Source organism: Podarcis bocagei (assembly GCF_964188305.1).
Source record: "Podarcis bocagei genome assembly, chromosome: 6".
Classification (NCBI taxonomy): domain Eukaryota; kingdom Metazoa; phylum Chordata; class Lepidosauria; order Squamata; family Lacertidae; genus Podarcis; species Podarcis bocagei.
This window is the reverse complement of record NC_138130.1, coordinates 54,378,192-54,394,498: the sequence shown is the minus strand read 5'-3', so window position 1 is coordinate 54,394,498 and position 16,307 is coordinate 54,378,192. Positions and strand designations below refer to the sequence as shown.

Genomic DNA, 16,307 nt, shown 5'->3' with positions numbered 1-16,307 from the left:
GAGGCGAAGCGAGGGCACTAATTTATTCGACGTGGTGCCTGCGCTTGCAAAGAAGCAATTAAAGAATCGCTTTGGAAGGCGAACGGGAAAAGCAGCATAATTCTTTTTAATCCTCAAAGGATCACCTTTTCAAGGAATCATAACAACACCTGAGATTCCAGCCTTCACAGGCTACGTTTTTAATCACAGGGATTGACATGAATCATTGATCTGATTCCAGGGCAGTCCTTCCAAAATATCCCACAGATGATAAATGGGGTACTTATTTGGGTACTTGCAAAGCTGTATTCTCACAGCAGGAATCACTGCCTGAGAGCCCTCCCCTCCATAAAATAAAACAAACCCTTCCACTGCTGTATATTTAACTGGCAGCTTGTTGTTGTTTTCTTTCAATATAATGTTTATGCTGGAGTAGCTAAAATGTGACCATGTACCGTATGTTTCGCCCTATAGGACGCACTTTTTCCCCTCCAAAAATGAAGGGAAAATGTGTGTGCGTCCTATGGGGCGAATGCAGGCTTTCACTGAAGCCTGGAGAGCGAGAGGCATTGGTGCGCACCGACCCCTCTCGCTCTCCAGGCTTCAGGAAGCTATCTGCAAGCCTTGCGAGCCCGGGGGAGTTCCTGCGGACTCGCAAGGCTTGCAGGCAGCAGCCTGTTCTGGGGTCGGGGAAGCTCGGGCTTCCCCCGCGCCAGCCCTGCGCCTGGGGGTGAAATAATTTTTTTCTTTATCCCCCCCCCCAAAAAAAACTAGGTGCTTCCTATGGGGCGAAAAATACGGTAGATATTTGTTGGACTCCAACTCCCATCAGCCTCAGTCAGCATGGCTAATAGCCAGGGATGGTAGGAGTTGTAGTCCAGCAACATCTGGAGGGTCACAAATTGTCCCCCATGGTGTAGGCTAGCTTCCCCCAAGCCTATGTCCTCCAGCCTCCAGGTGTTTTGGACTACAACTCCCATCAGCCCCAGCCAGCATACTTGCACTGACAAGGACTTATGGGAGGTGCAGTCAAAAATATTTGGAAGATACTTGGTTAGGGAAGACTGGTTTAGACCTATTCCTTCCAGTATATAGGAAGGAGGTGCTTTTTGGATGGCCGCTTGTTTGTTATAGTTTGTGGATTGAATTTGCATCTCATCCTTTCTCCAAGGAGTTCACAGTGGCATACATGAGATTCTCACAACAATCCTGAAAGCTGCTAGTTGAAAACTCCAGCAGAAACCTTATCCTATAGCCATAAATAAAAATGTGATGTATAATAAATAAATTATTTATACTTTCAAAACAGAGAAAGGCTAGCTATTTGTTTCTGTGAGTACCCCTTTCTCAGCCTGCAACATTAGTACAACTACACCTGACTGCAGGGAAATGAATTTTGTAGAGAGAAGAATACCTGACCTTAAATTACTGTAATATCCAACTTAATAATTTATACTAAATGATTTGCAGTGTTTATGCCAACAATCACAGCACTACTCCTTGGCTTTTAGTGCAGTTACTGCCAATGAAAGTTTCCTTGAAGATTGTTATGTCCCATACATGCCTACTCAACTGCAAGGTCTATGGAACGAGCACTTTTACAAGGTTCTGCATTTTTCTGTGAAACACCCTGCCTGTTATCACTAAGCAGGAACCCTCATTATACTGTTTTAGATGCCCGCTAAACCCTTTAATTTTTTTTATTTCAGCAAGCCTACCCAGACATATATGCATCCAAGTTTTAAGGTTTGGTTCCCTTCCCCTCCCCCAATTACCAAACTGGTTTTGAACTAAAGGAAACTTCATATTGCTTTGAAGCTCCCTTGACTTTCAAAATCAGTTTGGTATTGGGAGGGGAGAATGGGGGAATATTGTGAATGATCAGCAGTTCGAAGATACATCTCTGTTTGCACCCCAGGCTTTATTTCATGTCATATAGTCTCTTGAATCTAATTATATTTAATAGCCATATAGCTTTCAGTAACTCTAGAAGCCCATATCCATTTCACTATTTCCAAAAAGCAAATGGATAGCATCACTGCAATGTGAACATAATATCACATGACAGAAATCAAATGTTTGTGAAACATTATTGTGCTAGTCTGAAGGTATTATAGCAAAGAATAACAATTCCTTCTTATTTCTAATTATGGAGCCAAATGCCAGAGCACAAGAGAGGGGCATTAGCAGACTTGTAGCAGTCCCAAGATTGTAGAAGTATAAAACATTGATGTGAAAAATTATAATGTGTAGAACCACAAAATGTGGACTGAGCATGCCAGGAGTGCCAGCTTGGCCCTGTGGCTGTGGGTGCCAGGCATGGCCCTGGCACCAAAATTTGTGGGTGCCTGGCCACTTCATGGGGAGTTTTGTGGGTGTTGGGCACCCAGGGCCAGAGGCGGAGGAAGGTGGATGTGGTGGGTGCAGCCCGCCCCAGGTGTCAAGGAGTGTGTGACATTGCCCCCTTCCCCAGGACGCTCGCCATGGGCAGCACACTCCCTGAGATGCACCCCCCCGTATGCTCGATGCAGGCGGCGCACCCCTGGGATGCTTGCTGCGTCCCCCTGGGATGCTAGCCCTGCCCCCACGGGCAGCTATCCCTGCCCCCCAGGTGCATGCCACTCTGGGTGCCGGAGCAGCTAGCTCCACCACTGCCCAGGGCCCCAGGGAGTTGGCACATATGGAACATGCTACATCTTTTAGTAATATGTATGGTGAGATCCTTAGGTATTGTTGTGCAGAGATTCCCCTACTGGACCTCTGTAAGGATTTATATAATAAAAATATTCTCCCAGCCTTTCATAAATATGAAGGATCTGGACCAACAAATTGAATTCTGTCTAAGATGCAGAAAGATTTGCCCTGAAGTAAACATTGACCTCAAAAACAGAAATTTATGTGCCTTAAAGCAGACCACTCCCCTCTAGAAGAGCCTAGAGTCAAGGTGCAATCATGTGATCCTAAGCATGCTGTTGGAAGCAAGTGCTACTGACTTAAAGGGGAATGGTTACAAGTGCTCATATTTAGGATTGCAGCTTAAGACTGGTAAACAAAATTCAGATAATTCTGGAGTTATCGAAGGTCACACGCACAAAGAAAAATTGGCAGACAACTGAACTCCCCTATAATAAAAAGGAAACTGGCTAGTCCAAAATAGTAACCAGTGAACAATATTGTTTCTCAGTATCTCAAAAAGATGATCAAACACTACCATCTAGTGGTTGCTGGTGAAGGAGAAACAGTTTACAATACAGCAGCATTCTGTTTTGTTTTAAAATTTATTTGTTGCATTTATATCCTACTTTTCCCCCCAAGGAGTTTTAGTGACATACCTGACTTTCCCCCTCCTCACTTTTTCTCCCTCCTGGATAAGTGGGCCCACTTTGTTTCAGGTTTCTTGCATGCACATTTCATTTACTGTGTTAGGGCAATTACATGAAAAGTGACTTTGATTTCCAGTGGGATTGTATTCACAGAATGCATTTATATATACTGTACGATGAAAAGCAAGGATGTAACGGCCTACACAAACCCTGAGTGGAGTCCTTAAGATGGTTGGATGGTGTCTTGTATGCGTCCTTCCTGCAACTCTTGCAGCCAAGCTGGTGCTAAATTCCTTTGGAGCATATCATTGAGACCAAGAGGAGGGTATTTTTGTCTGGGTAACCTGCCCAGGCTTGCATTCCGGAGACATGGCACACACTGTTCTGTCCTGCAGCACCTTGCAGCTACTTTCCTTCTCCCAGGATCTGCCATCCTAGGCACCTATGCTGTTCAGCATTGTTTCTCACTATCTTAGATAGATGATCAGATCTCCCAAGGCTACACCACACCTTTCCCAGGCTCTGCTCTGTTCCCTCCTTGAGTCCTTTCACCTGGTTGGAATATGGCTTTTTGGTCAACATCTTTTACCAGCCCTGATTTTATGTTTTTGATTGCCATTTTGTATTTTACTTTGCTGTTAGCCATCTTCAGCATCATGGGGGGGGGGGGGCGGGGGCGGGGGGAAGGCTCGATAACAAATGTAACAAATAATGGTTGCGTGGTCTCAGTGCCTTTCACCAGAAGGAGGCAGCTTTCTCTGACTTGGTATATAAATACAAAATCTCTTGAACAGTTTAGAATTGTGCTGATAAAAGCCATTTAAATAATTATAATGTTAACACCAAATAATACCTAATGTGCTTGAAATGTTGTGGCGTTCCCTGTTTTTCCTTCTTTCTCCTCCTCCAGCTAGTTCCACTTTCTGCTCATACAAATGCCTTTCTTCCTTCTCCTGATGCTTGTTCCTTCTCAGTGGGACGAATTTAAGCAGCTGTGAAGGGAGCTGATTGTCCCTAATCAGCTTACTGAGGGGGAGCTGAGAACATTATACCCAGATGGCTTTTTCTTTTTCTTTTTTGCCTTGCTCCAGTCCCACCCCCTAAGATTTCTAGGTTTAGTTCGGTCAAAGTAGATAGTAAGTAACCAGTCACAGCCTGGTGGAATACAGTACCAAACAGACTGAATTTTTAAGGGTCCAGTCCTTTGTGGATGCAGTGCCTGGGGGTCCCTTATAGGGTGCAATAGCTCAGTTTTTACTCCCATTCCTCACTGTACACACACAAGCAATCATTGGATCAGTCCATTATATCAGTCACAGGCATCCCATTCCCCATAATGACTGGATGTGGTACCTGCATACACACCCCATGAATGCCTATTTCAGGGGGAAATATGGCCCACAAAGATGTTTCCATGTGTGGCTGCTGTGCTGTCAGTGCAATGGATCAGACCTATGGAGAATACTAAATAATAATGGCCCGTTAAAAATATGTGGTTCCTTATCCTACCCAACATCCCTATGACCAAGGAAATACACGTAAAAATCTCCAAAGAATTTCATATCATGATTTGTATTTATTCTCACATCTCACCCACCCACCCTGGACAATCTTTTTAGCTTTACTATGCCAACTTAATGCCTGTGTAAGTCCTGCTGTCTACACAAGAATAGACAAACCTGAAGCTCCATTTTTAAAAATGGCAATATTCTGAAGCATGGCGGGTGGGGTGGGAACATCTCAGGCTCCTAGGAATCTCTGCTGTGGACCTGAAAGTCAGACTTCTCCAACAAAAGAAACTTCAAAGAGATACTTCAACATGAAACAGGTCAACTAGAATTTATTAGCAGGCTTGATTGCATTTGTTTAGGACTCAGCCAAAACCAGTGCAGTTTCCTTGTCCCATTACATGCATTAAATTAGCATACCAAAGCTTAGAAGACAGCATTATCAGCAGTTAACCGTGCTTATCTTGTACACATTTTAGCTTTGCATAGAAATAGCAGCGACTGTACTACTTGACTTTCGTGGCTTTTTGGCCCCAAAGTTTACATTTCTTTCTGTGTATGTGTGCATCTGTTGACTGAGGATGAAATGTGATGCATCTGATGAAGTCTATTCCAATCCTTGTTAACTTAGGCCACAATAAGTATGTCTGCCTTTAAGGTGTTGCTAGTCTTTAAAAATGTTTGTTGCTTTTGTAACCTAACTGAAGTCATTTCCTGATTTCATTTAGCCGGTTATGCTCCGAAAGGCTCAAATGGTAAAATGAACACGTTTTCCTTTTTATCCAGAAATTCTAAAATGCTTCCACATTTTAGCTGTCATTCCTAATACATTTGTAACCTCAAGGGTTGATTACTGTAATGTACTTTATGTGGGGCTGCCCTTGTTTCTGGTCTGGAAGCTTCAACTAGTGTGAATCACAGCAGCCAGTCTGCTCACAGGAACAGATTACAGTACTGGTTGCCAATTTGCTGCCAGGCCAGATTCAAGGTACTGGGGTGAATTCATCAAGTCCCAGGACCAAAGAACCTTAAAGACCATCTGCTGCTCCACCTCGTTCACAGTGATCCTCTAATGGTGCGCTTCTGGTGGTTCTCCATGCTCCTGTGATTTGGTTGGCCTTTACTGGGGACCCTCCCTTCTTTCAGGTGTCTTTTGAAACTATACTATTTAGACAAGCCTTTGTAATATGAATTTTATTTTTTAAGCCATTTATTGATGATTTATTGACATGTTAATGATGCACCTGTGGATGCTCTTGTTGATTTTTTTCTCATATGTTGTATAGCACCTTGATTTTTTAAAAAGTAACAGTGCAGATTATAAATATGCGATTAATTTAAATTTAATTCATTAAAAGCTGGCTGATCCTCAGTCATAACTTGATTTCATGTAGCTCAGTATTGTCCATTTCTCAGGATTTCCCAGCCCTATTTGGATGTATCATGGATTGAACACAGGGCATTTCTGCATACAATGCACATGATCTGCCAAAGCTACAGTCTTTCACTTGCAAGGTTACACACAGAATCTCAGTAGCAACAGTGGAACTATACAAGTTGCATTCCATTCATAACCTTTATCCTGCTGTCAGAATAATGAGTTGCCAACAGCAGCAGATCAGCCTGGAGGAAAGTTGTGTGTATCTCCTGCAATAGTATCTTGCTCTGCTCTATCTCCACCCCCTACCAAAGCTCTTAGTTCAACATTTCCATATGGCATCACATTATTCACAGGTTATTCACAGGCATCACATTATTCACAGGATCATGCAATGAAGCACTTTAAAGGCCCACTAGTTTCCATAGGAGACAGTTAACAACATGCTTAACTTCTTACTCAAATAAGTGGGACTTTAAAATTAACTCTTAACTTTAACTGGATTATAAAACCCAAATCACCGCTGTGAAAAGTCATGAACTGACCTCTACGAGACTGATGTCAGTATCAATGTCCTACATTTTTCTCCTTGGTACAAAGGTAATTTTTAAACTGCCTTCAAATATCACTCTAGCTGACTCTTAACAAGTATTTGTAAAGCTAATCTATTGTTTCATGAAAGAAAAACTGAACTTCATAAGCAAATACAGTTAATCAGTGCAAGATTATGTGAGTTTGCCCTTGAAATCCCCTCTCTCATTTGATGCCTACTTCTCTGCTGGTTACAATTGCCATATTTTTCTAGAGGCATCGAACAGTTGGGGTTTTATGTTTGATTTTGGACCAGTTACGAATTCCTTGCATTTAAGTAGCTGTATTAATAGCCTGGGAATCACTTATAAGGTAGTGAGGTCAAGTCTGTGGCTTTTCATGTTCCCTGTCGATATTATTGACAAGAGTAGTGTGAGGTACTCAGATAACAGAATAGTTAAAAACATAGGATTTAACAAATCACACTGTTAATAAACATGTAGCTAGGATAAAGTTTAATGATCACTATGTGTGTGCATTTCACAACTTTAATTTTGTTGCTCAGCAATGCCATGGTACCATTCTGGTCCGTTGGCACCCATCGGGAGACGATGGAGGTGTGTGCCTTTGGGGGTAAGGTCAAGCTGTTCAAAGTTTACAGCACCTGCTGTGGCTGTGGGAGAGACATACTTCATTGTAGCTGGGGCAGATGAAGGCATCCATTTCTGCTGCTGCAGATGTACCAGTGTGGTGTAGTGGTTAAGAGCGGTAGTCTCGTAATCTGGGGAACCGGGTTTGAGTCTCCGCTCCTCCACATGCAGCTGCTGGGTGACCTTGGGCCAGTCACACTTCTTTGAAGTCTCTCAGCCCCACTCACCTCACAGAGTGTTTGTTATGGGGGAGGAAGGGAAAGGAGAATGTTAGCCGCTTTGAGACTCCTTAAAGGGAGTGAAAGGCGGGATATCAAATCCAAACTCTTCTTCTTCTTCTACTATAATAAAAAATTTAAGGTCTTATATATATAATAAATGTTCATAAATGTACCAGCCAAGCACAAACATAGATATGTGGACCACATGTCTGGAGCAGCACAGGAAGACCGTCCTGAAACCATTTTGACTCCCAAACTGACCAAATGTTTTCTCTGCAAGGAGGGAGGGCAGGAATTGGTAATCACCATTTCAAAGGAATGGGCAGATTATCAGATAACCTGGCAGACAGGAAAAACAACAACATTCAAATTTCTGTTGTAGACCACCTTTTCTGTGATGTGGGTATGGTCTTGGGTTACACCCCTTCTGTGATGTATATATGATGTATGGAGGGGTGGTCTTGAGCTCCAGGGCAGGGAATTTAAAATGTCTATATAAGGGCAGGCACACCGTGTTCTGGGTCCTCCTGCGTGTGAGGAGAGCACCCTGTTACACCAGCTTTAATAAAGATCAGGCTTACTAGCTGCTTTGCTTCTCAATATTCTCTGGTTGGCCTCTGTTATTTTCTCCTAACAATAGGAAACCCACGTAAGGACTCTATAGGGGCTCTTGGATACCCCCATAAGGGAAAAAGGGCAGGTTTTGTTTACAACAATACCATGGTGTTCCTCTTCTCTGTATTCCTCCCAGCAGTCATTTCTCCTCTGGCCACTGCTATGGATACATGACTTGGCTGCCCTGTCTTCAGGCACTGATAACCTGCAAGAGATTCCCCGCATGGCAGTGTGGATGTTGCCAGCCATCTGACTGACCACTGTGATAACAGGGTGCTGCACAAGATGGACCATTGGCCTGATCCAAAGGGCTCTTTGGAGGAAGAACTAGGAAACATCAGCACTGTGGTTGCAACTGCTACCATCACCAGATCTTCCACTATGTAAAGCTATACTTTACAAAAGGTGCCACTAGACTCCATTTTTATTGCCAAGGAGAGGAGGGAATTGGATGGGGAAAGGTGGAAGGAATATGCAGTATGTCAGATTCAAGCTAGAAATAAGTGTGCCCATCTTAAGAACATGTCCAGCACCCCAGAATTTCAGTGGCTAAACCTTGCTCAGTGATACGCTGAGAAAGTGGCCCTCAAACAATATGAAGTTTCCTTTCACACAGACAATTAAAAAGTTTCCTTTCATATGATTTATTTACCCTGACAGTAGGTTTTGTGTTCCTCATTGTTTCTCACATTGTAAACCTTATAAGCCTTCACATTCCGAGGGGGGAGGGAGACTTTATTTCAGATCCCTGGTATTGGGAATAGTAATCCCTTTAACCCCAAACTGCTGTAAATCAACACATCAAAGGTTAGGTGCAGTCTTTACTGCCAAAATATCACCTGAGTATTTGGATAGGTTCCATGCCCACAAAATCAGAGTTGTAGTGATTAAAGGGCTAAAGCAAAGGAGTATTTCGTATGTCAGAACTTGAGTTCTTTTGCTTATGGTGATAGCAATAAAACAGAAGTCTGACAGCATAATCCTAGTCAAAATAAAAAAATTCCTTCCTGTAGCACCTTAAAGACCAACTAAGTTAGTTCTTGGTATAAGCTTTCGTGTGCATGCACACTTCTTCAGATACACTGAAACAGAAGTTGCCAGATCCTTCTATATAGTGAGGTGGGGAGGGGTATTACTCAGAAGGGTGGTGGGAATGGGAGATTGGCAGATAGCTGAGATGAGCCTGTTGACGACTCTTAACGACTGTAATAGGTCTTACAGGAAAAGGCAAGGGGTGAGAAGGTGAGAAATGGGTTAGTCATGTATAATGGGATAAGAATCCAATGTCTCTGTTCAGACCAGGTCTCTCCATTGTTTTAAGTTTGGTAATGAGTTGCAATTCAGCAGCTTCTCTTTCCAGTCTATTTCTGAAATTCCTTTGTAGTAAAACAGCTACTTTGAGATCTTGTATAGAATGTCCTGGGAGATTGAAGTGTTCTCCTACTGGTTTCTCTGTTTTGTGATTCTTGATGTCAGATTTATGTCCGTTTATTCTTTGGCGTAAGGTTTGGCCTGTTTGTCCAATATAGAGAGCTGAAGGACACTGTTGGCATTTGATGGCATACACAATGTTAGACGATGAGCAATTAAATAGTCCCGAGATGGTATGTGTGATGTTGTTGGGGCCAGTAATGGTGTTGTCTGGGTGTATGTGGCAGCAAAGTTGGCATCTGGGTTTATTGCAGGCTCTGGTGCCAGTGTCCATGTTAAGTCTGGTTGTAGTATTATTGTGGGTTAGGAGTTGTTTAAGATTGGGTGGCTGTCTGTAGGCAATGAAAGGTCTTCCTCCCAGAGCTTGAGAAAGAGAACTGTCATTGTCCAGGAGAGGTTGTAGATCTCTGATGATGCGTTGTACTGTTTTAACTTGGGAGCTGTATGTGATGACTAGAGGTGTTCTGTTATTTTCTTTTTTGGGTCTGTCTTGCAGCAAGTTCTCTCTGGGTATCAGTCTGGCTCTGTTGATCTGTTGTCTAACTTCATCTGCTGGGTATTTTAGTTCTGAAAAGGTTTGCTGTAGATCTCTTAGGTGAGAGTCTCTGTCTGTAGAATTGGAACAGATGCGGCTGTAACGTAGTGCCTGGCTATATACAATGGACTGTTTGGTATGTTTGGGATGGTAGCTAGAGGCATGTAGATATGTTTGTCGGTCAGTTGGTTTACGGTATAAGGTGGTGTCTATGCGTCCATCCTGTATTTTTATAGTAGTGTCCAAAAAATGTATTTCTTGCATAGATTGATTCATTGTAAGGTTGATTGTGGGGTGAAAATAATTGAATTTCTGGTGAAAGGTGTCCAGGGTCTGTTGACCATGTGTCCAGATAATGGAGCTCTCTGCAGAAAAAAGCCCAGGCATCCCTGAGCCCCTGTCCCAGTTTTGCCCATCTGTTTCCTTTTGTTCTTAGCCTCTTGCCACCTGTTCTCCTGTCTCTCCCTTTTGGCCTCTTTTCTCTCAATATTGTCCGATGCCCTACTCTGAATTCCCCTACACTTTGCACCGCTGGCAGCTTCCCCTTAGATGTCCAGGCCGACCCTGTTACTCCCATCGTCCTCCTAATTTCTCTTAGTCCGGGGAGCAAAACCCTCTTGGCAGGCGAGGCAAGAAAGGTGAGGGCACGGCCAGCTTCAACTGTTGCGCTTGAGCATGCGCGCACCGCTCCGGCGTGCTCCCTGATGGGGAGTCGAGAATGTGACCCTTGTCGCTGGCCAAGTCCCGGACTTAATCCGACTGTGTGAGCGCAGGGAGGAGGGCACAGTCGCCATAGCGGGAGCGGGAGCTGCGTGAGAGCCGAGGCGCCCTTGGTCCGCAGGGACGCGCACCTGTCACCTGCAATCAAGAACGCCCTTTCCCTGAGGAGGTCGGCATGGCCGAGGCGCAGGGGCAGCTCGAGGCAGCTCTGGCCCCGGATGCCGAAGAAGAAGCGCGGCAGAAAGGCGGGAACGAGAACGGAGCAGTGGAGGAGGATGAGAGGGGAGAGGAGGACACGGAGGAGCCCCCGGCCTCCACCTCCGCGGAGGACGAAGCTCCGCGCGTAACGCCTGAGGAGAAAGCCCGCGAAGAGGAAGGCGAGAGCCACGAGACGGGAGAAAGCAGCCTCAGCAGCCAGCAAAGCCGCGAAGATGGAGAGGCGCCCCCCAGTCCTGAGGGCGGGGAGGCAAGTCCGGCCGGACGCCCTGCAGAGCGGGACGAAACGCCGGCGGCTGCGGGCGCCGCCGGCGAGGAAAAGACTGAGGGGGGCAGAGACGCTGAGGAGGCAGCAGTTCCCGCGGCGTCGCCACAAGAAGAGGGGGAGCCGGGCGAGAGTCGGGGGGCGAGTGAAGAGGAGCCAGTGGACGGAGAAAGGAATCCTGAAGGAGAGGAGCCCCCACAAGAGGCGGAGCCAGGCGAGAGTCGGGGGGCGCCAGTGAACGAGGAAAGGAGTCCTGAAGGAGAAGCGTCGCCGGAACAAGAGGGGGAGCAGCCGGGGGAGACTCGGGGGGCGAGCGAAGAGAAGCCGGTCGACGGAGAAGAGACCCGCGAAGGAGAGGAGCCCCCACAACCAGAAGGGGAGTCACTCCACACCAGGGGGCCGAGTGAAGAGGGGCCGGTCGAGGGGAGCTCTGAAGGAGAGGAGCCCCCACAACAAGAGGGGGAGCCGGGCCAGAGTCGGGGCGCGAGTGAGGAGCAGCCGGTGGTCGGAGAGGGAGGGGAGTCTGTGATAGGAGAGAGCGAGCAGGAAGAGGAAAAGCGCGGCGGAGATGCAAGAGAAGAGACGAGCGAAGAAGCGCGCGAAAAAGAAAAGCTCGACGGAGAGGCTGAGGCGGCTGAGGCCGAGTTGGGAGAGCAGCGGGAACCTCCGGAGGCTCCCGCGGGAGAAGAAGAGACTGTGAAGGAAGAGAGGGAAGCCCCAAGCGGAGAAATTCCCGCTGAGGGGGAACTGGATGCTGGAGGAGGAGAAGCGCCCGAGGAAACCCCGGCAGATGAAGAAGAAGCTGCGCGCACGGAGGAAAGCGAAGCCCCGGGAAACCTCGAGGCGGGCGCCCAGGAGGAGGCTCTCCCGGCCTCGGGAGCGGCGGAGCCGGCGCGAGAGGATGCTGATGAACGCACCAACCACCTGCAGGACGATTCCGCGGAGGGAGCCGTCGAAGGGGCCGCGGAGGCCGGGGATGCGCTCGGGGTGAATGGCATGCAGGGAAAGGAAGAGGAGGAGGAAGAGGAGGAGGAGGAGGAAGCGGCGGCAGAAGAGCAGATCCCACTCGCCGCGCCGGTGGAAGAGGCACAAGAGCATGACATCTCCCTCTTCGTAAAGGTAAGGGCACATTCGCCTGGAAAGCGAGCTGGTTGTGAGGCCAAGTGAATAGGGGTAGTTAAGGCAGGATTTCCAATAGTTGCTTTGAAATGCAGTCCAAGACTTTGCGCACAAATCGACAGCTTGGGGCTTCGCACCCGCTGTTCCCTAGCTCCCTTCACATGCCGGTGAGCATGGCTTAGAATCCCACTACACATGCACTGGAAAATTTACCCTTGCGAGTGCAACAGGGTGATTTACAGTAAGTTAAATCATCATTTCTGGAATGATCCGGAGTATTGCTTCCATCGCTGCTCCTGATCAAGAAGACAGAAAGCAAACATTTTGGAACAATTTCTCTTGGTGAAATCTTCCTAAGAATCTTCCTAAGAGCGCTCACAAACTTTCCCGCCAACAGAAATTACTTTTAAAAGCCTATGTGTTTCCCAGGGGTTGCCACTACATATGGTAAATTGCCTCAACATATTGTATACAAGATTCCATTGCAGATATACATAGATCCTCTGGCTATTATAAAGTACATTGGCTAAGCTAGTGCTGTTTAAATCAGCCAGATGAAAATCCAGTTTTACTAAGATGATTTGGGTATTAAAGTCGGAGATAAATCTACTTTTGACTTCACGATTAAATAGGGACATGCTATGAAGCTGCATCATGCTCAGAAAAGTAATGCTTTCCTTACAAACTGTAGAATTGAAAAATGATATGTATCACACTGCTAGCAAGAAGTAGAAGAGTACAGTAATAAGATACATTACACATACTTTGAACTTTCCTCACCTCACTCTGAATGTATTGGGGGTTTTTTAAGTGAAAAGGCATTCAGGTTTGGGGTTTACCATTTGTGTACTGAACTTTATGGCTTTTGCTGATACTGTAGTTGTAGTACTGTATCTAAGTCCCTTGCATTTTCTAAAATTAGAACAAGTGCATCTTTTTTGAAGTACAATGGGGTATACTTTCAGAAGCTGTTGAGACATATATATGTATGTATGACATATGTAAGGGGAAATCAGATCATGAGTAATAAGATCCACTACAGACAACTGACAAATCCACTACAGACAACTGAAAAATCACACATTGCATTCATTTATTTACCCACAAATCCCCCCAAGTTCTGGGGCCTGTACATGCATGACAACTTGAAAATTTAGTTATCCTGGTATGGACAGTGCAGAAGTTGCAAACAAAACAAGTCGAGTTTAGAGCTTGCCATGTTACATCTTAAAGCCATACAAAGCATTCAAGTGACTGAAAAAGCATGCAGATCTCTGGTTATGATTGTGTAAACTATTTATTTCATTTTAAAACCACCTTTCATCAATTAAGATCCCATATATTGTTTACAATATATCTAATTAAAACAACAAAATTGAATATAGCAAAACCAAAACAGTAATAAACACTAAAATAAAACCCAGGGACTGTACATTAATTTAGCACAATAATGAGGGGTAGGGATAGGGATTTACAATATAATTTGTAATTTACAATTTGTAAGATTTGTCTGTTTATTTTTCTTCCTCCTATGTGACATATGGGGTAGCACTGTACATTAAACCCATATTCAAGGGGCAATAAAACAAATAAATGGCTAGAGCAGAGAAATTAAAGCAGTGAAACTGTGGGGATAAGTGTGCCTACCCTTTTCCTCATCCACTGCTTCTCTGCTCAATATTAAACCCCCCCCCAATTTCCCTCCTTATGTATATAACCTATCATTAGGACTTTAAGGCAAAATTCAAATGGGTGGTGCAGGGCCAACTCAGGTATAGGATGCAGGGAGGGAGCAGCTGCAAGATTTTATTATTTGTTGGAAGTTGAATAGTAGCATCCTGCCTCAGACCTCAGATGCAGTGGATGGGGCTGTCTTATTACCAGTGTGGCCATAAGATTCAACTGTCAGTCTGTTTGGCTACTGTACATGGAATAGCACCCGGGGTGCTATTTGTTCCACATTTCAGGCGGCACAATGTCTTGGCAGCCCTGTGGTGGTGCTTACTGTCATCCCAGATCTGGAAAAAGATAGGCATAAAAAAGGAGGTTCAGGACTACAAAGGGAACCTTTTCCAGCTCAAAGGCCACATTCCTTTGTGGGAAAACCTATGAGGGCTGGATGCCCGTGATGGGTGAGGTCCAGAAGCAAAAGTGGATGGTGCTTTGGGGCAAAAGTGGGTGGAACAATAGCTGCATCTACTTTTGTATAGTAAGTGGCATTCCAGTGACACACAAGTCAGATGTTTCTATACATACTTCCCTCCAGGCCAGCAAAAAGCATTATCACAGTCCAAGGATTCCCTCCAGCTGCAGCCAGACAAAAGCACTTGCAGAAGCTGTGGAGAAAGGCTGGGGAAGGATGTAGCCTGGGGAGAGGGCATATGCAGCCTGAGAACTGAAGTCCAGAAATACAGGTTTGGAGAGTTGCAATTTGGCTGCTGGGCCTGATGTTCGCCACCCCTGTTCCACATTCTGCATCCCTGAAAATATGGATAAACTGCTTATGAAAGGTTAAAATAAACTGGCAGATATATGCTTCTGCAGGGAATCTTGTAAATATGCACACTCGTGTCATTAAAGGAGACTGCAGTTAATAGGAAAATATATACAGGGTCACTCAGAGTTTGTACTTTATTATGAATATTTGTTGATCTATGAGAGGAGTAACTTGCCTAAAATCATGGGTGCCTGCTAAGCACTGCTACTGCTCCTCAGGATTCTTTGGTCTATTTTGGCTTTGGTTATTTGCACCTGATGTTCGGGTTTTTGGTTAGCAATTCTTTTTATGCAACCGTGTTCAGCAGAAATATTTCTGAGAAAAGAATAAGAGTGCAAGAAAAATCCAGCCACAACATTAAAAAAATGGGCCAATTTCACTCTGCCTGATTTAATTTTTTAAGGTATGGGTATCTCCCAAAGAAGAAGATAACCCAATATCCTGTCCTTTATACAGCTATCCAAATAAGTTTTTAAACCAGTGAAGTCCTTTGCCTCCACAATTGCTCTAGTGAGATTATTGTTCTGGCCTCTTCATCTATGTATCTATCCAGTTCAGTTAAAACGCATGTCCAGTCCAAACTTTCATGTAAATTGACCTCGAACTTTATTAGCAAACAACATATAAATGTAGATGACCAAATACTTTGCTTTAGAAGAATGGTCAAACCCAAATGAGATAAAAGTATGGCTCAGGTGAAAAGATAATGCAAGGTTAGGCCCTCAAGGCCAGAGGGAGGGAGGCTTTTCCTCTTCTCAGGGGCCAGTATAATAAAATTTCCTATTGGGACTGAGCCATTATTTCAATGTATTACAGTGCTAACAATAGAAACTCATGATTTTTCAGCCTAAGTTAATTAATCATAGAATTCATGAGGTTCATCTAGTCCAACTCTATGCAGTGCAGGAATCTTTTTGCCCAACATGGAGCTTGAACCCACAATCCTAAGATTAAGTCTCATGCTTTGCCAACTGAGCTACACCACCAAGTCATCGTCTACTGTGCCCACAGCCTTTTTAAACCTCTTTCCCTGTCCACAGATATAATTTCCCTGGTTTTCCTCCTCTCTGGTGGAAAATAGCTCTATGAAACTTTTGTTTTTCATTTTCATCGGTTACAGCACTAACATTCCATACAAGTTTTTTAAAAAGTCGATGCACTTGGTCTTTGTCTTATTAAGCAAGTGTTTCCTTAAGTGAAATGAGAAAGTCCCTTTGCTACTAAAGAAGTTCAGGGAAGTTCAGATAAGCTTGCATGCTTATCCATAGCAAAGCAGATCCTCTGAGGTTTGCTTAAGGTAAATGGATTTTTTTTAAAAT

General features: G+C 44.7%; 2 protein-coding genes across 5 annotated transcripts in view; both read left to right on the top strand.

The window, feature by feature from the left end:
• Positions 1 to 16,307, top strand: part of KCNE2 (potassium voltage-gated channel subfamily E regulatory subunit 2) — a 232,155-nt gene that overhangs the window by 124,493 nt on the left and 91,355 nt on the right. The gene's annotated exons all lie outside the window — the stretch shown is intronic.
• CLIC6 (chloride intracellular channel 6) overlaps positions 1 to 16,307 on the top strand; it is a 137,423-nt gene that overhangs the window by 105,175 nt on the left and 15,941 nt on the right. The window contains exon 1 of one of the 4 annotated variants that reach the window (XM_081198762.1): positions 10,891 to 12,491. The exons of the other annotated variants lie outside the window; for them this stretch is intronic. Within the exon in view, the coding sequence (XP_081054888.1) occupies positions 11,067 to 12,491 (1,425 nt within the window). The 5' untranslated portion in view covers positions 10,891 to 11,066. Of the gene's footprint in view, positions 1 to 10,890; positions 12,492 to 16,307 lie in introns of those variants that run through there. 4 annotated transcript variants of the gene reach the window in all.